General features: G+C 36.7%; 1 protein-coding gene across 1 annotated transcript in view; it reads left to right on the top strand.

Moving 5' to 3' along the window:
• Positions 1–20792, top strand: part of PRKCE (protein kinase C epsilon) — a 293182-nt gene that overhangs the window by 184736 nt on the left and 87654 nt on the right. The window contains exons 6-10 of the mRNA XM_080408304.1: positions 1469–1601; positions 4279–4421; positions 5603–5699; positions 7332–7546; positions 8797–8970. Of these exons, the coding sequence (XP_080264430.1) occupies positions 1469–1601; positions 4279–4421; positions 5603–5699; positions 7332–7546; positions 8797–8970 (762 nt within the window). The remainder of the gene's footprint in view (positions 1–1468; positions 1602–4278; positions 4422–5602; positions 5700–7331; positions 7547–8796; positions 8971–20792) is intronic.

The following is a 20792-nucleotide window of genomic DNA, read 5'->3' as shown; positions in this document are numbered from 1 at the left end:
ACGTTACCTGAAAATGAAATTAGCTGCCTTCAGAACCATACAGTCAGGGAGTTAAATACATCTGCCAACAGCACATTCAGCTCTGGATCAGAAGAGAAAACAAAGCAATCCATTCACTTGGGTTAAAAGTGTCTCAGCTAAGGTGGCCCTTTCAGGCTTGGTTAGGGAGCGATGTGACTGTAGTGTTCAGCTCCCTTAGACTCCTCAGCTTTGGGTACCCTTTTATGGCTGGCTCTATAGGGGACAGCTGGGAAGGGCAGTGGAGTTTTTGGTTTTTTTAAATAGTTGTAGCCCGTAACTGTAATCAGTGAACGCCTTACCTTTTACAGAAGGTTTTTCTGTGTGTTTTAACAGAAAAGCTAATGAATACTCACTGTCTTGTTCTGTTTTGTGCAACAGCAAGGGCCCACTGTCTTTCACTGTAGGATTAGGTGAAGTAGTCTGTGGGTGATCCCAGTTTCTTGGCCACAAATAAAAAGTACATTTCTTAATTTTATTTTTTATTAAAAATCTCCATTGAAATGCTTGGGAAAGCCTAGTCTTAAATTACAAATCAGAATTGTATGTAATGACAGTTTTAATCCACTCTTTCAACTTTGATACGAATTTGGCTGAGACATTAACTGATCTCATTCTTCTGCACAATTCACTACAATTTCCCATACTGGAAGCATTCTTTAATACCTGCTTCACAACCAATATTTTACATTCGAAACTTGATCACATGCATAGGATTGTGATAAAGGACTGTTTGGCTGGTGCTGGTTTTACGTAGTACTTACAGGAAGATACAAAATCTTGCATAGATTTATATTCCCAGGCTCCAGACTGGTGGAGACTTTATGCTTTGCTGATATAATGCTCTCATTGTTTAGAAGGGGTACTAGATCACTGGAGAGAAGCCAGCAGTAAGAGGAAAGAGAAGGAAAAACATTAAAATAAATCTCATTCTATGCAGTGGCCACTAGAAAAACTTATTGGTTACATCCTTTAATTAGTAAGTAATCGTACCTTGGAATCCCTGAACACAACAATTTATCATTGTCATTACCATAACCTAAAGAAGAGTGGGATATGAAAAGGCAAAGGGGTTGTGGTATATTTCTCTTTCTTAGTCCTGTATTAGTTTGGCCTCCTGCTCCTAAAACAGTTGGGAGTGACTTCCTCGACTTCCACATTAAGAGATCCTTCCTGATAGCTGTGTATTTGTTGTTCCCAGAGGTACCCAGAAGTACATTTTAACCTTTATCTCTTGGACAACAGCAACCCTTCCCCCTCTTTTCCCCAAATAAAGTAGTGAGAAGAGCTCTGGAGCTGGAGTGTATCTAATGCAAAAATCATCACCTGAGCACAGGCCTATTTCATCTTGTTTGAATTCTGTGTGGTTTCAAAGCATAACAGGGCCTCAGTGTACGCTGATGATAAAGAAATCAATTAGAATGTAATATACTGTGCTCTCCTTTTTCAGCAAGTAGGATCCCAGCGTTTCAGTGTCAACATGCCTCACAAGTTCAGCATTCACAATTACAAAGTGCCCACCTTCTGTGACCACTGTGGTTCATTGCTCTGGGGTCTTTTGAGACAAGGTTTACAATGCAAAGGTAAGGATTACCACTTCAGAGCTTTTCTTTGTATGACTTGTAGACTTGGAAAGACTTCAAGTTCTTCTTTTGCAGCATGTACAGAAATTAATAAAAAGTAAACAGCAGACCGCGGTAAGGATTGCTGTCATGGTTAGAAAATAGCCCTTTACCCTGTCTGCAACACCAGCCAGTAAGACATGCAGAGGACAGACGTGCAGAAGCACATTTTGCACTCACTGCTGCACCGGTTTATTGCCACATAGGAAATTAGAAGTTGACAGAAAATTGGGAGCATGAGAATTACATCCCTTCAGCTTATATGCCTTCTGTGTTTTCACGTTTTTGGTCTTGGTTGTTGAACTTTCTAAGCATCATTACTCAAGCTACTTTTCCCTTTACTACCATCTTCAAAAGTTACTATTATGTATTGGCTGGGCGAGGCAGAATCTGTCCTGTATGCCTATATCCAGTAGATGAGGTGTTCTCATGTTTAGCTAAATCATCCTTTGTGACAGTCTGCCCCTCTATTCCAGAAAAGGAAGGATTCATCATGTTCTTCAGCTTAAGGACTATGTACTCTGTACAGTACCTGTATATGAAGGTACTGCTGGAAGGTGCATTCATGCCGTTCTGTCTAACAGAAATGGCTGGTTCCGTCTCTCCTCGTTCCAAGCACAGCTATATATTCTGGATGGGGGAGAAAACAGTACAAACACTTGCAAAGCATAGTAATACTTTAGAAATAGTGAATAAAATACTTCAATTAGTGAGTTGATGGGAATGATGTCATGAAGATTTTCAGATTCTTAGGAAGTAGTACCTAGTGGGATTCTAAGCATTTTCATTTTGTTACGCCTATATGAATGAGTAAGTCCATTTTCATAAATACAAAAGTTATGTTATGTGCACATCTCAAGTACAGAAACGTGGAGTCACGTGTATATATAAACACGTGATCTATGAAATATATCCTTTGCAGTATTTAGTATGAGACATTAGTATAGGTGAAGGTAAAACCTAATGTTTCGTGTCACAAAATGCTGAGCAGCAAGGGAAAGAAGAAATTTCTTTCACGGCAAAGTCATACACAGTGAGAGCATTCTGAAGTTCAAGCCTTCCCCTGTGGTTTGAGCTAGTGGGCAGACTAGACTGTTTAGTAGACTAAATACTGTTACTTTACTACTAATGAAGATTTTGTTGAAATGCTCTTAATTATGGTAGAGATGTGTTCAGACAAGATTTTTCATTTAAACCTGATTTTTTCCCCTCTTTGATTTGTAATCAGAGATAGAGTATCTCTCCACTTAATCTGTGAATATAGTAGTCCATTTTCATATTCTGTCTCAAGTACCATAGTGGTTCATTTGCTCTTAACTGTAGAAAATAATGTTATTTCTCATATGTATGCATTTAACCATGTAGCAGATGCATAGAAACAATAGTTCAGGGAGCCTACGTTGCTTTCTCCATGTTCATAAAAATACGGTATGATCTGCATAAAATCTAGAACTCAGCTGAGCTGGAAACGTCGTTTTCTCTGTTCTTTGTTTTCTCTCTTAAGTGCCAAACAATGCTCGCTTCTTCAGAGATGTACTTGCATGCCCAGTGTGGTTATTAACACCACGAAAAATATATTCCAGAGGTTTGTTCCTCTAAAGGTTTTCTCTGCTTATTCCTGTGTTTCTTTTTATGAAATATGTTAATGAAGTTGGACTGTAGCAAATTTTCCTGGTTACTTTATTTCAAGCAATTCCATTCTTCAGTGTCACTGTTAAGGATCCTAGGTCAAACCTTTTACTTACCAGTGAGCTTTTGTCACTGAATGTACATACATGCCATGCACTGAAAGTGCCATGTGTAGCAATTTCTTTTTGCTCTTCTTGTGAGCTGAAACATATTTGAAAAGGAAAGGCACCTGCTTTCTGAAGCATATGATTAGTCCCGCAGATACAGTACCTGTGTATAGTCTCAGAGGCAAACGTGGTTTGTTTCTTTAGGGCTTATACTGTGAAAGCATCGTTGATGAACAGTATAATGAAATGCAGCTTTATAAATACGTACTTTTTTTTTTTCCTTTAAAAAATAATGGAGGAATTGAGCAATTGAATGTTAGTCTAGTATTTAATTACACTTGCAGTTTCACTTTCTTTATGTCTCGCTCCACAAGAGGGCACTGAAGTCTAAGCTAAAACATGTCATCTGCTCCTAACAAACCCACACTACTATATTTTTACTGGAGCTATGTTCTCCCCCCTGTCCCATAACCTGGAAGAAATGCAACCTTTTTCCTTCTTACTAGTACACAATAGAGTAAGAAGCAATAATACATGAGGAACTAATGCTGTGCTTTCCATATGAGAGCAGAAGTGGACTGCTAAAATGCAAGCTTTGAAGGACTTTTCTTCTAATTAAATTTCTTTGTAATATATATAGGATCATTGCCTATTTTCATTGTTCTGTGTCTGTTCTGGGTACCGTGTAAAAACATTGTTCTGCATTACCATAGCAGAAGAATGATAACCAGGCTAATAATTTTATATTAGCATTGAAGTGTCACTGCAAATCCAGCTAAGTATTTTTCTACTAACATTACTTCTATTTGAAAAAGTTATTCATAGGTCCAATAAGGTCTGATTTAGTAAGGCAAATGCATGCCAAGGTAGTATTTAATATACTCTGTTACTTTATCTTTCAGTTTGCAAGATGAATGTACATCGACGCTGTGAAACAAATGTGGCACCAAACTGTGGAGTGGATGCTAGAGGCATAGCTAAAGTTCTTGCAGATCTTGGAGTCACTCCAGATAAGATCACTAATAGTGGGCAGAGGAGGAAAAAGGTAATTTTACTATGTAGTATCACATTAAAAAATGAGATAAGTATGGCTGTATTGTAACTTCACTAGTTGGGGTTCAATCCCACTTTTTTTTTTTTATGTCAGTACAGAATTTTTTTAAGTCAGTACAGAGCTAAGACTTTGGCTTTTATTTATAAGTGCAAACGATCTATTCTGAATTTTGATCTGAAATTTATTTTAACCTGGTACAATTTTGCAAACCTGGAGTCTGTATAGATTCTGGAAGGATTTCCCCTTCTTAATTTTGAGGAAGGAGATTTGACAGACAGACAGTGTCTGACACAAGAGTTCATGAAAACATAAATGGCTCAGAATTGGCATCTGATAATTGATTGATTGAGACACAGCACTGTTCCGTAACATTATAAATGCTGATAAATGAGCAATGTGCTGATTCTTATGAAGAGGAGCTATTTGCCAGGTGATGGCTCCAGACTTACCAACGCTTATTACAGGAAGAATTAGGCTGTTCTAGAAATAAAAAGCATAGGTCACCCCAAGTATATCCAAAGTTGATGGAGTTATTCTGGATTGATAATATGTATCCTGGATCAGAATTTGGACACACTTTCTATCGCTATTTTTGTGGCTGGAATAACAGACCTGGTGCTCTCACTTATAGAAATAGGCAAATTTTCCCATCATTTCTTAGAACATTGACACTTGGGTCTGTTCATTTTCCTGATTATTACACACTTGGATCCCATGTACACTGTTTTAAAATGTTACAGAAACATGGAAAAAATCTATGACTTCTGGGAAAAGATGTTGCTGTGTTGTTACTGCAACAACAGTTACTGTAACTGTTGTTACTTTAGTTTGCAGTGCTTGCTGATACTTGTAGTTAAATGTATTTATTGGATAGATTTCTACACAGACTTGTGATGGCTATGCAAAACTTTCCCACTCTCTGAGTATGCTTATTACATTTATTTAAATTTAGGAACCTATTTTTCTTTAAATTGCTGGTTCTGTCTCTGTTTATGTTGTGGTCTCCATTTGATGTGATGCCATCTACTGTATGGTTGAGGTCCTGCCAGTGAGAATCAGTAGAACATTTTTCCTTTCCTTTGTACTTCTATGAGTGAACTACTGTTAAATTAAATTTCCTCTTGGCACCGGGGGATCTCATAGCTAAGTACCCCTTTTGGAATTGTTCTTAGCTAATTGCAGGTGCAGAGACTCAACAACCAGTTCCTGGAAGTGCATCATCAGAAGAAGATAGGTCAAAGTCAGCACCAACTTCTCCATGTGATCAAGGTCAGACATCTCTTTTTATTTCCTAATTGATATATATTGCCACATATTTGCCTTCTGTATGAGGAGTAAAAAAGCTATGAGCTCCAGCTCATAGTAGAACCAAATTAATCAAGTAGTTAACACCAGAAAACGAAGCATTTTGTAAACTTTTTTCAAAGGCCACCTTCTTATTTAAATATGTAAAATTAAGTGACTTTTAAAGGGAAAATTTTAGAACACTCATCTCGAAATATTAAGTTTACTAGTTGAGTCCTTGCCTAACCAAATACTTTTATGTAAGGTTATGTATTCTAAGAGTGAGAACATTTTAAATAGTACACAGAACTTGAGAGAGCCTTTAGTTACCTGAAAAACCACTCTGTTAGTAAGTTTTTTAGATAAAATTGCCTCCTTGCAATTCCACAATGAACATTTGTGATAATAAAAACTTACATCCAGTTAGGTGTGCTGTGTGGTCTCTAGAGGCTTGTAAAACCATGTTTCCTTTCGGTGATATTTTTATTTAGGTTTTTTTGGTGCATAGATTTGGAGACAAATATTTCAGTCTTCACTGATATAACATAATTTCATTGAGCTAAACAGCCTGATTGACAGAATGTCAATGTCAGCAGCACTTCTTGAATCTGATCTGATTGTTGTTCTTAAAAATCAAAAGTATTTGAGGTATCTTATGTACCATCACGTGTGTAAACTGATGATGAAAAATCTTTACACCAGAGCACAGGAAGACACGTTTTTGTCACATTATTTGAAAATTATTTACAGCTGAGAAATTTCTCAGCCTTATTTTTAGGGAAGACACTTCCAAAGCTCCATGGTAGTAGGTACTGTAAAACTCTTGAGTTGAGAACTTTTTTAAATTTGTCAACCTTTTTGTTTCACAGACAGTATTTTGGTTAATGATTCTTAAAGTATCTGATGTTTTACTTAGAATAAGAACAAAGAATTTGTCTAAATTTTCTCTTAAATTTCACTTTCATAGCTGTCAGGTAAAGTTGCTTCCAAGCCCAGCAGGCAGAAGTATTATGCAAGAGCTTGAGGCAGACCCCAGTACCGTTAGTCACCAGGACTCCCTGTATTTAACACTGAGAAACTTTCAAAACCATTTAGCAGATCTACACAGTTGCTGCTTGAAGCAGCTAGCAAGTAGCCAAATACGTTATTGGTAGGCATCTGATAATAGCTGGAGCCGAGTAGGATGCTCCATCCATGTTGACTTCAATGAGTGGGACACCCAACTATACTTTGAACTTTTGAAGTCACAACTCTAAAATACTTAAGCAGGAAGATGACTAAGTGCTGCAGGAAGATAGGGATATTCAGAACAAAGCACTTTTCGGTGGTAGAGGAACACCCAAAATCACTAAACCAACTATTTGGCTACTATTCTGACTTACCTTTCAAGTGTTGGATATGTCATTCTCTTAGGTTCATTTTAAAAGGCTTGTTAGAGGAGGGTTTGGGTTGATTACTGTAAGGTGGAGAAGCAGTTTGCTAAATATCTATTCTTAACCACAGAATGCTCTACACTGTATTCAAGGATGATGAAATGTCCCTTTCCAAACTGATACAGACTAACACGGGCTATTTTTCTGATGCTTGGCTAAACACTTTTTTCTCACATTTCCACAGAAATCAAAGAGCTGGAAAACAACATTAGGAAAGCATTATCATTTGACAATCGGGGAGAAGAACACCGAGCAACCGCTACAACATCAACAGACAACCAGCTTAACAAAACTGGGGAGAATGGTGAAAATGGGGAGCTCAAACAAGCTGAGACCAAGCGAATAGGCCTTGAAGAATTCAACTTCATCAAAGTATTAGGGAAAGGCAGCTTTGGCAAGGTGGGTAGCTTGCTTCTCTCCCCCCAGCTTCACTGTGCAGGCTTTTTTTGACTGTATTGCTTTGAAAGTATTCATAGTGACATTCAGAAAGTGCATCCACCCTAGGGTTTCCTTTTACCCATTGGGTAAAAGCAGCTTTTGTCCCACAGATCAGGAATATCAACCTCCTGATCAGCTGGCATTTTCTTTGCCTTAGCTCACTTCATTAACTAGGGTCAAGCCTTTTGAAACAAAATGTTAATGTTTCACTGTTTTAGGATATTGGTAATGAAGATGTACAGTTACATACATATTGTTCAACAATTAGTTGTGGTCAAGCAGGAGAAAATATCCCGGGAATAATGCTGTGGAGTCCTGAGTACATTCTGGTTTTAGATAATACCCAGTTCAAGTTTACATACTTCACAGAACAGTTTGTGTGCTTGTTTTGCCTCAGTGGGTGTGTTCAGTGCTGAAGGAAGCATTTCCACTCAGATACTATGAGTGCAAGAGGCTTGGACAGCTGATTGAAATACCGTGTATGTGGCAAAGATGTAATTCGCCAGGTATCTTCCCACAGTAGGGAATTGATGAGGGTGGAAGGGGCATTGCTTTATTTACAGGGCTTACAGTGCTGTGCAGTCAAAGAGCAGGACTGAAATGTGAGTGTTTCACAAGTACACTCTTCCTTCCTTGGTATACGGGAACTGCAGATGCAGGGGAACAGGGCTGAAGCGCTTCTTTTGTCTCCCTGTTTTCTAATCCTTTCTCTGAAGATTACCTTGGCTCCAAGCCAGAACTGACCTTAAACAGAGTATAGGACTTGAACCTTAAACAATAGTAGTAGTTAAAATCAACAACATTAAACCAGTTCAAATGGTACATGGGATTGTATACTAAGTTCATCACACGCTAATCTCACTACCAAAAGCGGGAGATAAAAGTGCGATAAATTTCTGTTCTGTATCAACTTCCTTCCTTAGTGTTTGACATCTCATTCATTAGTAGGTACTCATTAGGATATTTGAATGAGAGAATAAAAACTTTTTATCTTTTGCATTCTTAACTAACAAACAAAGTAGATACCATCTGTTTCAAATTTAAAGAATACTAGAGGTATATATTTTTTAAATTACATTGGTTTTAATTTTATAAACATGCAGCTTAATTCAGGCATGTACGTAACTGTCTTTTTCTGTGCAAACTCACATGCAACCACGCATTGATGGTATTTGTTGTTTGTGTGTAAACAGAGTTTTTATTTGGTTTAGGTAATGTTAGCTGAGCTGAAAGGAAAAGATGAAGTATATGCAGTGAAAGTCTTGAAGAAAGATGTCATACTTCAAGATGATGATGTAGACTGTACAATGACAGAAAAAAGAATTCTGGCATTAGCACGGAAACATCCATACCTAACACAACTTTACTGCTGCTTCCAGACAAAGGTAAGCTACGTGAACCTTTTACCAGTTTCTGCCCAAGGAACAATATTCACCATTTCCTACTACTGTTAAATAGTGCTCCTGTTAAATAGTATAAATGCTATTACCTTGTAAGTACCAGGAGATGGCAGTAAATGAGTTAAAAAAATAAAAAAACCCAACACGTACATAAACCACAAAAAAACCCCTACTAAGGTGCCGTTTTCTGGGCTTCTTTGGTACATTAATAGGTGTATCATTTGTTGAATTAAGTACAGATATTTTTAACATGCAGTATTCATTGCAAAAATTCTAAAATTATCTTGTCAGAAATAAGATTCTGGTAGAACACTCACCTTTTCAGTTTTCTTGTGTTGCATAATATACAACATATATCAAAAAATAAAGGAAATAGGTATACTGCTTATCAAATAAGTTCCTACAGTGCTAATGCCACCCATGTACTTGAGGACCTGGGAGAAGGAAAGGCTGAGAAAGCTGATAATGAGAGCCTGTTCCCACGGCATGTTACTTGTTTGTAATTTATTGTATAGAATACTCTTCATAGCATGTTTTGGATTTGCTGCTTAAATGTAAGTGAATATTTGGGTGGTGTAGCTGACTCTGTAGGATTTCTGAATCCTGTCAAAGTGCTTGAAACCTGTTGTGTTCACAGAATATTTCTGGGTTTTATTTTGTAGTCTCTTTATTTCTCTTGACGTTTAGCCGAGTGGACTGTTTCTTACCTGATTGTCCAAAAAGCTTTATGGACAAAAAAAAAACCCAAAACACAAGGTGAATCTGCCTTGCAGATAGAATACCAAACATATAATTGTATTTACAGTAGCATCCTTTATTTTTGAAGTGCCTGATAAAATGTTTTCAAAGCACTAAGGTTTGAATTTTTGACTGTTGAACTAAGTATTCCATTCATTTCAACAGGATGAGGTTTTGACCTGTAGGAAATAAGTTTAGATGTTAATATATATGTATGAAAGCAATGTATATAGATTGAAAAGCAATCAGCCTTTTTCAAACTTCTGTGTTTTGTGGTGGTTTCTTTCAGTAAGACACTACGTTTGAGTATGTGAGTCAATTTAAGGGAAAGGTTTCAAGATTAAATGAATAAATTAGCATTTTGAGTAAAACTAAGAGTTACTAATGGTGTGTATGAGTGTATGTAAGTGTAAATACCTACATATTCATGTATTATAACCAAAACTATATATGGCCGAAATGAGCTATTGCAATAATTATGTGTGTAGAGTTAGAGAAAAGCTCTGACTAAAACGTCTTCCAGCAAAGTTGTCAAGAAAGATAGATAGGGTAGCGGGAAAACTATAGGAAAATGGCTAGTAGGATAAGATTATAGTGTGTTGAAATATGCAAATAATGAATGTTTAATATGTTTATACATTTCTTAAAATAGTGAAAATGCATTAATATTTTATATGCTTTGAAGACGACCAGGAAGCTGTGTATAGAATTTATGTCTACAGGATGTTTCGTGTGTTCAGACTTTCATTTCATTTGAATGTGTGTGTGAACATAGTGTTTTAAGGTTTTAATGTATTATTTTAAAGTCTATAACTAGAATTGAGCATATTACTTCAGATGAAGAAAGTGATAAAAAAGATTGTACTGGAGTGAGGGACGAACTCTGTGAACAGAAGGGAGACATTTAGGATTAAGGCAGACCGCACTCCCTGAGGTGTAAAATGTATATGCAGCCTGATGCGAATCATGTGGCAGAACATCAGTAAAGATCAGTTTTACATTAAGTGAATTACGACAGAAGGTTCTCCTGCTATTCCTCTAGTTTCCTGAAGATTTCTTTCCTTTTATATTTCTCATCTGTTCTCTTTTGTGTCATGCTTTCTGCCTTCCTCCTTGCTCTCCAAAGCCATTCCTCAGAGTAATTCATCAGAATTCAGAAATTCTTCTTACCATCTTCTCTTTTCCCATATTTCTTGGCCAGAGAGAAACTATATTTTGTGGCTTTGCTTGAACACAGAGGATCTGATAGTTAAGTGATGTATAGTTACAAGTCATAGGCTAGTGACTTATGAAACAACCAAAATATACCTAGTGAAACCCAATCACATTAAAAGTCCACAGCTGAAAAATTGAAGAGATTTTTTGAGTGTGGCCTATGAACAATTTGCAAAGAATTCTTTGTAAAAAGAAAAAACAAACAAAAAAACAAAACAAAAAAACCCTCAGCTGCTAAAGCTACAAATTATTCATGAATGATAAATGAAAATGTAGCAAATAAATTAGTCACTGAATGATTTGCTCAGGTTGAGAGGAAAAACACATAGAAAAACTTGCTCAAACAAACATGGACTGTGGTTAAAATAGCTTTACTGAGACAAAGGCTATTGTACGATAAAAATGTGTTTAACAGGAGTGTAGTTAGTTACGCTGTGATTGTATGCTGTGCCATGGCTGCAGTGCTTTGCAGAACTGGTCCCTGAAGTGATCATGCTGGAATTAAATTTTACATTTCAAGTAGAGCGTATTTGTTGTATACACCCTGACTTAATAGGAAGATTGACTCAGTATGCATTGTCAAAGCATTCAGAGGTTGACTTTATGTAATGAGATTACGTGCTTTGTTCCTTTTCCACAAAAATGCGAACATATGAGTTTGACTGTATATATTGCAGTGTTTTCCTTCAGTAATAGGGTGAAGACACTGAAGAAAAGTTGCCTAATATGTTTTTTTACTGTAAGTATGCTTCTGTATTGTTTTTTACATGGAGCAGACCATTTAGTAAATGATTCTGTTATTATCACAAGTAAGGGATCATATTTAAAATTATCTTGGATTTCAGAAAGCATGCCAAATAATGGCTAATAACAGCATACCTTATACACTAATGTGTTTTTAGCCCTACAGATCTGAATTTAGCAGGCCCATGTAGCTTCTTCATTTTAAAGGATTATTCTTGGACTGGTATTTGTCATATACCTAGTTAATCCAAAAGCTAACTTTGATCAAACCAGTTTGTTTTAAGCCCATCAAAAAATGACTCACACCCCCAAAAATCAACATTCTATATTGAAATTATATATATTCAAATATTGTACTTCAGGGATTTGTTTGCAGTTTTCTTCAGTGACCTGGAAGTTAAGAGAGCTGGGTTCTGTTCCAAAGCTTGGGGTAAAGTGTGCAAAACTGATATATGATGGTTTATTAGCAATAGTTTGAGGTATGAACTCAGCAACCCAGTCCTACACATTAGAAGGAACAAAAAATTTACAGACAGGACCTCAGCTGATGCATGTTTTTACATGGAAGGAGCTCAGATATTTTAGTGTAGCATATCTTATGTCACAGTTGGATAGTATTTTTCAACACCCTATACTATGGCAGCATTTCCCTTCTCGTTTTGCCAGAATATGTGGTCAGTGCATCTATCGGTGTATTCAGAGGTTTGAGTTCTGTTTTGCATGTGTCTGTCAGCTGTTATATAAATGAAGAATACTGCGTTCTGTATTTGGTACTCCTATAGCTAAAGTTGCCCAAGGCATAGCACACAGCGTACAGCATTTTTGTAATAACTGACCTTTGCTTATCATCCTCTTTGATTTATTTGGGACTTTGTTGTGTCCTTTATTGAGAAATTGTCAGGTTTTTTTCAGGACTACTACCGTTTACATCCTTTTTTTTACTCTTCCTTATATCTTCTCTTTCTCCCCTTCTATGTACTGGTTCCTTACCTGACAGTAATGCTGATGCTGCCCAATTCCACTATCCAGTGTCCTCCTCACTCCAACCTTATACCATGACTCAGTGATCAACTATGGAACAGTATCAGCATTAAGTTTTATTGATAATGCTTCAGTCAGGTGGCTGGCAAAGAGGATTTAAGTATTTATCTGAATTTAAGTATTTAGTATTTAAGTATTTTCTCTGAAGACCTTCTTGTATTTATGATACTTTTTTCACAGTTGGAAGTTCAGAACTGTGAAAATGAAAGTATTTTTTAATGGCAAGTTGAGATTCTACAAAATAAATTTATAACTAGCTTCACTTTATTCTTCCTACACCCCTGTCAACCTTCTTCATAGTACTTAAAATTTTCTAGACCTCTGCCCTGTGAGATGCATATATGTGCATACCTTAAAATTTATAATGAATTATTATAAAAATACTTAAGAAGTAAAATGTTTTTAAAATTATTTAAGACAGTGAAAGCTTTATTACAATAATTCATTATAAATTTAGAAGACTGGGGAGCTCCTGCGTTTAACATCTAGTGTTTGCTTTTTTATCCGATTCACAAAATTAGGTAAATTTGAAAATAATGCTCTCCTGCTCTTTGCAGAGTACTGTTTTCAACAAATTTGCTTTTTACACAGACATAGTAGAGAGTACTATTAGTACAGAGTGATGTTCCTATTGAATGGTAGAGTTACGTAACTTGTAAAGGACCCTTAGCATTATAACTATTTCTCTTAGAGAAAACAATTAATTAGAAAAGGATAGAGTAAGTCAGAAAGTCATTTACTACAGGTAAATAGTTAAACTTATCCCACCCATAAAACCATTATTTTTTTTTCCTTATAATTGTCCGCATGTTAAAAGCAGTGTATCTGTTCATAGCATAGCTCCTGTGCTAACTTGCAAGGCCATTCACATCTGTCCTGTGTTCTGGTGGCGTAAGGCAGGGTTTAGCCACCTGACAGTGGCAGAACTGAAGGGACATGTAGGAATGGGCTGTAGTGACCCTATTACAACTATGTCAATGCCTTAACTTATGTTCTACCTAGTGTCTTACTACTGGTTTATCCTAGATTGTGAGTATTGTGGTTCAGATACTATTCCTTTCTCTGTGTTGGCACTGTCTATAGCACACATATAATACTAGAAGGCTGGCATTTATAAAGCTAAGATTTAGGAGATTTTATTTCCGTTTCAAGCTGTCATGACGTTCCTTTGTGATTTCGGCAAATCTCTGAACCTCTTTCTGCATCAGACCCCTCTGTGAAAACCAAGAGTAGTCAGTCCTTCTTCTACTTATGACTTGTATTTAAATGTTTCCAAGGAGGGTTTCAAAGTCCAGCAGTACGACAGTATTGTGTACAAGTGTCAGTGGGGAAAATTAGAACGTTGCAAAAGGTGTAAAATGGAGTTACATTCTTAAAGTGACTTGTTTTATTTGTGTAAGAACATACTCAACAGCAAAAGGAAAAAGAATTGTATGCTTATGATGGTCATATTTTCTAAGTTAATTTAAGAAGAATCATTGTAGTATATGACCAAAACTGTCTTTGGTAATGTAAAAGCAAGTCTTATTTTTCTTATGTGTGTTTGTAAAAAAGTAAATGTCTTCTGCAGTAATAGCTCAGAGGAGCGTCATTTATGATACACGGTGCAAATTAACCTAACTGACTGGCCACTGTTGCATTCATCTGGGACTAATCAGAGCCTATAATCCATTTTATCTGGTATTCTTGTACTTTCGTTGCTAAGCAGCTAAAGCCATTATGCAGATATTGCTATATGGGTGTAATCAGTTTAACACAAGTTTGCATTGCCTTTTATTACTGATTAGTGTCAAATTAGAACTTTTTAGAGCCCAATTCTGATCGTTATTGTCCCTGCTTCAGTGGATTTGTACGTGTGAGACAAAAGACTAAATTAGCCCCTGTATTTTTAGCTACTTTAGTGCTAAAATGTTTTAATACAATTTAAATATAAAATTATTGACAAAAGTTTCTTAATGGTACATGTTAACTATGGTAAAAAATAGAATAAAATGGTAGGTAAGCATAGAGCATTGTAATTTCTACTGCTTTATTATGGTACTTTTTAATATACAATTATGCACAGCTATGTTCAAACTTAATTTTAATCTTTGTAAACTGTATTATTATATATACATATACACAGAATTTGTGCAATAGTAGCTATTTTTTAATTCCCACCAAGTTTGTACAGGCACTTCATATCATAAGAAATTAAAGTGAACTGATACTGACTCATTCTTTGGAATATTTCCTGAAACACTAGAAGTTAGAGTGGTACATGATCATGCTTTGAATATCATACAGTCAAGAAATCATGTAAATAAATGAAATGTTGGCAGAATAGGGTTTTTCAGACATTTAAGTACTGCGTGTGTTAAATTTAGATTTCCTGTTGACTGCTACACAGTATGAATGTATTGACCACCATCACTGTATTGTCTAAAAGTAGACACAGTGGTCAAGAATAGTTGGAACGGTGAAGCTGATGATTAAATACTGCAATCATTGTCTCACACACACACAAGCCCCTGTTTCCAGCATGATGACCCGGTTTTGGGAAACTTGCTATTATGCTGTTCAGTTATTGCTAGCTGCTCTTGAAGGATTATTAAAGCCTGGTTAGCTCACTGAAGATTCATTGTTCACGTTAGTCCTTTTAGTGTTAAACTTCAAGTCAGGCTATCAGTGCAGCCAGGCTCATCAAGGGCCTGTAGGAGAAATTACTCCTCCAGCATCAATCAGAAGCATCTAAATGCTTCTCTTTCAGACAGGAAAGACTTTTATTTTGTGATGTAGCACCCAAACTGAACGGGACTCTTTCACACCCTCTCAAAGCTAGGGCTTGTTTCTCGTTTGCATGTATACAAGTGAGTGCTGCAGCTGCAGCTCCTTGGATTGCTTTGCTGTAACCAACTGAGGCCTCAACAACCCCTGGAATAGTCCCGGGTCAGCATCTGTGGCCAGAATTCACTGCAACTGCCGTCATGAAATAGGTGAGGGCAAGCTGGAGTTTGTACTGATTTTATTTACCTTGGTCCTCATGTCTGCATGTTAGGGTTTTAGCATTAACTATGCCAGTAGTTCACTGTGTTAGAAACATCTTAGTGTAGCCAAGCGTGAAGTTCAAGATTTTAATCCTGATGTGATCCTGTGCTGACAGGAGGTTTTTAGGACAACAGGTAGAGCTAAGGGCCTTTTAGGCACAGTTTTCATATCTCTTGGACAGTGTAGCTGGAACTATATATTGCACACTTTTCCCCTTGGGAAAAATGTGTTTCTCCAGTTGAGGCATGTTTGAGGGGAGGAGTTTTCAGACTATCTACCAGATGCTTTGCCAGTAACTTTCCTGGCAAGTCTGTCTGGCTTGAACACTGTGCTTTAGCAGAGATCAGAGACAGGAATATTGTCATCCAAACAGAGCAAAGGGGGTAGCAGATTTTGAACAGTAGACCCATTGCTTTCTTAATGTTACAGCTCCTGTGAGAAGGGCACACTGTTCCTCCTCCAGCAGGATAATTGAACAGTACTGCTTTAAATGAAATCCTGCACGTTAAGGCTGGATTGTGGCTTGTAGTTTAATTTAGTTTTGGGAGAGAGGAGTGGGAAGGATAAGGGTAATCCGCCTTGTGGCAGCAGCCGCTTGGAAGAAATGTGCCTGAATCATTTGTAGCAGGATCTGCCACCCTGCAGCCATGTGCTGTGACCCTTCTTTCTGTCCTTCCTCTGCACCTTGGTCTCAAGACCATCCTCAGACCTGCTGTAGGACAGAAGACACTTGAGTACATGACCTATGTGAATCCAATGGTCCTTTTTCCTAGCATCCTTTATGCTTTTTCTTGTATTTTACAGCTACAAAGCTTTATTCACAATTTGCCTCTGATGGGTTTATAAAAATGAATTTGTAAAAATAAAATGTATATTTTAAATAAGTGGAAATGTAACGCTCACATGGATAGCTATAAGGATGCCTCATTTATGCTAGATAACAGTTTTAAAAGCTATTTAAAGGAAGCCTGTTCTGCCCAAGTGATTGTGGGAAAACATTTAATACTGTTTGTTAGGTGTTGCACTTTCTTAGAGTAAATAACCAATGCACCCGAAAGGAAGAGTCAGGAAAAAGGAAACTGCATGTAAAATTTGATTCTTCTGCAACTTCTTTTCTAAATGCAGGAAATTATTCTCTTTGGAATTCATTTGGGCACTTTAATACAACTTTTTTTTTTTGGGGGGGGGCAATAGGTAACAACTGTAAGCTTAGTAAATGATAATTGTACATGAGAGAACTTCACTATGGGAAAGAAGTGGAATTTACAAAACATTTGGTTTTGCATCTGTAGTAAAATCTTCATTGTTTTTTTTAACACATGCGCAGAGTAATTTTAGTTTTGGCAAAACATGTCTTCTGTACCATACAACATGTGAGAGATGGGCGAAACTTGAGCAGGGTATAACTTAAATTACACTTTATCTCTTCTCAAAACCATGCCATCAGATTGTTTTTACAGTGTTGAGGTGTGTGTGAGAAGGTTTAAGGGAATCCAGTTTATGCCATTTTATCTCACTTGTAGGTGAGTACTTTTAGCAGAAATACACACACTTTTTTTGAGGGCAGCAGAGTTTGCTCTTGCTTAATCACTGTGGGCTAAGAGTAGTGATGCCCAGCCTATAGTCTCATGCCTGTGTGTGGGGAAGCATGTAGAGAGCTTCTTTGTCTTCCCACGTAAGGTGAGCCCAAGGCCATTCGGTAAGCTGAGAAATATTCAGTGCATTGTTTTATCTCCTTTAAAAAGATGATGAGGCAGGTGATCTATAATGTCAACTTAGCAGTTAGGAAAAGTGACTCCTTGGAGGAGGGTAAGTGGTGTATCACTTGTGAGCCTGTGAGTCTGCAGTGTCTCTACACTAGGGCTGAAATGCTGTGTAAAGTGTGTATACAGCTTCCACTAATAGTGAGAAACAGTAAATGTAGATCCATAAAACATACACAGGTAAACTGTATCTAATCATTAATGCTTTCTCTTCACTTCTAGTAAACTGACCAGTCATTAAAAAGTAATTGTTCAGAACTAAGGAAACCTGAATAATGAAGACTCCTTCCAAGTCCTGGCTGTGCTTATTAATACAGTAGCTCATAGGACTGCAGAGAGTGTTTAGCAATTGGGAGATCATGACAGTGGATGTAAGATTTTGGACTTTTCTATTTCATCTTACAGCAAATGGCAATGAACTACTGTGAAACCCTTTCTTTTTCCATTCTGCACTTTCCATGTCTAAAAATGTGTGTAGTCACCTTAAATGAGATGGAAGAGAGGGAAAGGGCTGTGAGTTTTAGTTAATATTCCTTTTCATAGTAAGTAGCTTCTGATTATTACTGAAGCATTAATTGTTTATAATCTGGTCTCAAAATCTATTCACTAGCATGTCTATTATATTATAAAAGTAGTATAAACCAATGTTTTAATTTATTTCCCAGAAGGGAAATCCTTCACTTAATTTGCTCAGTCTTTCTCTTCCTACACAGTGCAGCATAAAGATTTCACTTTTCCTGCATTGGGTGTACTAATCCATCTTTTCCTGCATCACAGTGTATTTAACAAGACTGTAAGTCTCTTTCCCATGCACAGGGACTCTGTGTGTGTAAGGTTAGTTTTGTTGTGATCAGATCACTAAGTCTGCTAAGGATTAAAGAGGTTTTATCAGAATGATATGACTTTTAAAAATAATAGTCATCCAATGACACTACATTAAATAATTTAGATAATAGCAGTAGTGATGCTGGAAAAAAATCTGTCCTCTTTTAAAGGTATTACATTATAAGGGAACTGAGTGCTCATGGAAGACACTCTGAAGGTTAACTTGCAGACTTAACTACTTCAGCTTGTATTGTTCCATACACAATTAGTAGTAAGTCTGCGTATTTCCATAGACTAATTTTTAAGTTACGACCTAGAGAAGCCACCCCATTTTATCCTTAATACATCTGAGAAGGACCCAGTTATAATTCTTCCTTTCAGAGTACGTATACCTTGCCAAGTACAAAGGAAGGAAAATTGTTCTTTAGGTACTTAACTTTCCATTCAGCCAACAGAAAGATGAAAAGAATCCATTTCATAAGTTTCTATAAATAAGTTTTTCCAAGAAGCTTTGCAGAATCACACAAGATGAGTAAATTCAAATACTCTAATTGGCAAATGGTTTCTTGAAAAGTCTGTGGTGATACTTATTTTCTCTTTTTTATCTTCAGAAACCCAATATTAAAATAATCACGCAAAATTCTGCTCCTTAAAACTGCTTCCTGAGTTGTAGAAAAAACTACCCTGAAGATGAAACACACTATTTTCTTCTGTGCTGCTTTACCCATTTCAGAGGGTTTGGATGGCTTAAATGATGGCAGAATTTTGGACAGTGTTTCCTGTTGTCTGACTAATTTATATTTGTGAATTGCCAGGGTTTTCAGCTGCGTGAAGCATACGCTTTGCCAAAAATTAATCATGTTCTGGAAACAGGGAAGTATGGAAAATAAAGTAGATACAATTAATGCTTTTAAAGGTCAGTGTTGCATTTATAGAACTACAGAAATCCAGACAGTGAAGAGCGGTGTATGAATAATGACTTTCAATAGGTACTGAAAAAGCCTGGCTCAGGTAACTCATGTTTATCATATAGCACAAAAAAGTCAGTGTGTGGTGCTTACACAGGTCAATGGATATTTATGAAGAACTTCATTTTCAGGAAGGGTTATGAAAACATCTTGAACAGAGAATGTTATATGTAGACTAAGGATTTTACATAGGTTTATCAGTTTTCATTCATTCTGTGTGCTCATGTAATTTTTCTCTTGAGATGTGAATTTTTAACCTCTTGCTAGATTCCTTTCATGCTGTTTTGGAAAGCTAATTTGTATAAAGGGACAAAGAAAAGGCAAAACGAGGCTCTGGTCTCATGAAGGACTGCAGAAGACATACTAATGTAAGAACAGCCAATGGTTTGTTTGGCCCAGTATCCTGTCTAGCAGTGCGAAAGCAGAGCCCAGGAGTAATGTAGGTACAGGGTAAAGCTTATCATGACATTTTTCCAGAGTACTATCACGGTATCAGGAGATTGAAGAGCTGGGCATTTCCTGAGCCAAAGATGGTTTTGCATGTAATGAGGTGGCATCTTTGCACATAATATTGTTTGTGGGAAGTGTTAAAAGTGAGAAACTATTTAGAAATATAAATGTTGGAGAACATTGTGCTTTGTTCTACAGCCTGGAGTGCAGAAATCCTTTTAATACCACATCTGCAAACAGACAACCCTATAATGCAGCATAAATATTTATACTGTTTCTTTTTAACAGTATTTCTGAAAGTGTCTATGCCATTGAAGATCTCCAAACTGATGTAGCTGCTGTATTTCTCTTATCTTCTACAGTTGTAGAATAAGATATCTGATCATCTGAAAATAGCAACTAAACATACTGAGGTTTCTCAGATAGAAAAAAAAAACAGGATTCCCTACAGGTATTTTGATATGCATTTCCATAATGTATTGTCATGCATACAGGAGAGATAAAAAACAAAATTGCATGCTGTAATATAGGCATATTTGATAAGAACAGTTCTCAAGTTACGTGCTCCATCACTGAGAGCTAAGGTACTGAAAGGAGATAAGTGTTACAGTATCTTGTGCTTTCCCATCAGGAATGTAAGCAATGAACCACAGCTGGCAATGTCATGCCAGAGCCAAAAGGGCATCATGCATAATGCATGAGACTGAATTAAGAAGCCTGCCGAAGAGTGATGCCATCCTATTTCTGATTTTCAGTCTGCAGTGTTCTTTTGTTGAATTTCTGAAGCAGAAATGAGATAAATGTTATGTTAAACTTATTTCAGCCACTTCTTAACGCATTTATTTGAGCATTTCTTAAAGAAAAGATAGGGTATAAACAACTCTTTCAGAAAGGAGAATAGCTGTGTTGGATATATTGATGAGTATAACCCATGGATTCATTTATGGACCCGTACAGGAGAGTAAGTTCTAAAGGAGAAGTTAATTAGCTTCTTTGGACATCCAAGAAATTTACTTGTATTTTTATACAATCAAAG

This window comes from Falco punctatus (assembly GCF_963210335.1).
Source record: "Falco punctatus genome assembly, chromosome: 12".
NCBI classification, from domain to species: domain Eukaryota; kingdom Metazoa; phylum Chordata; class Aves; order Falconiformes; family Falconidae; genus Falco; species Falco punctatus.
The sequence above is the reverse complement of the archived record's forward strand: the minus strand, read 5'-3'. Positions and strand labels throughout refer to the sequence as shown.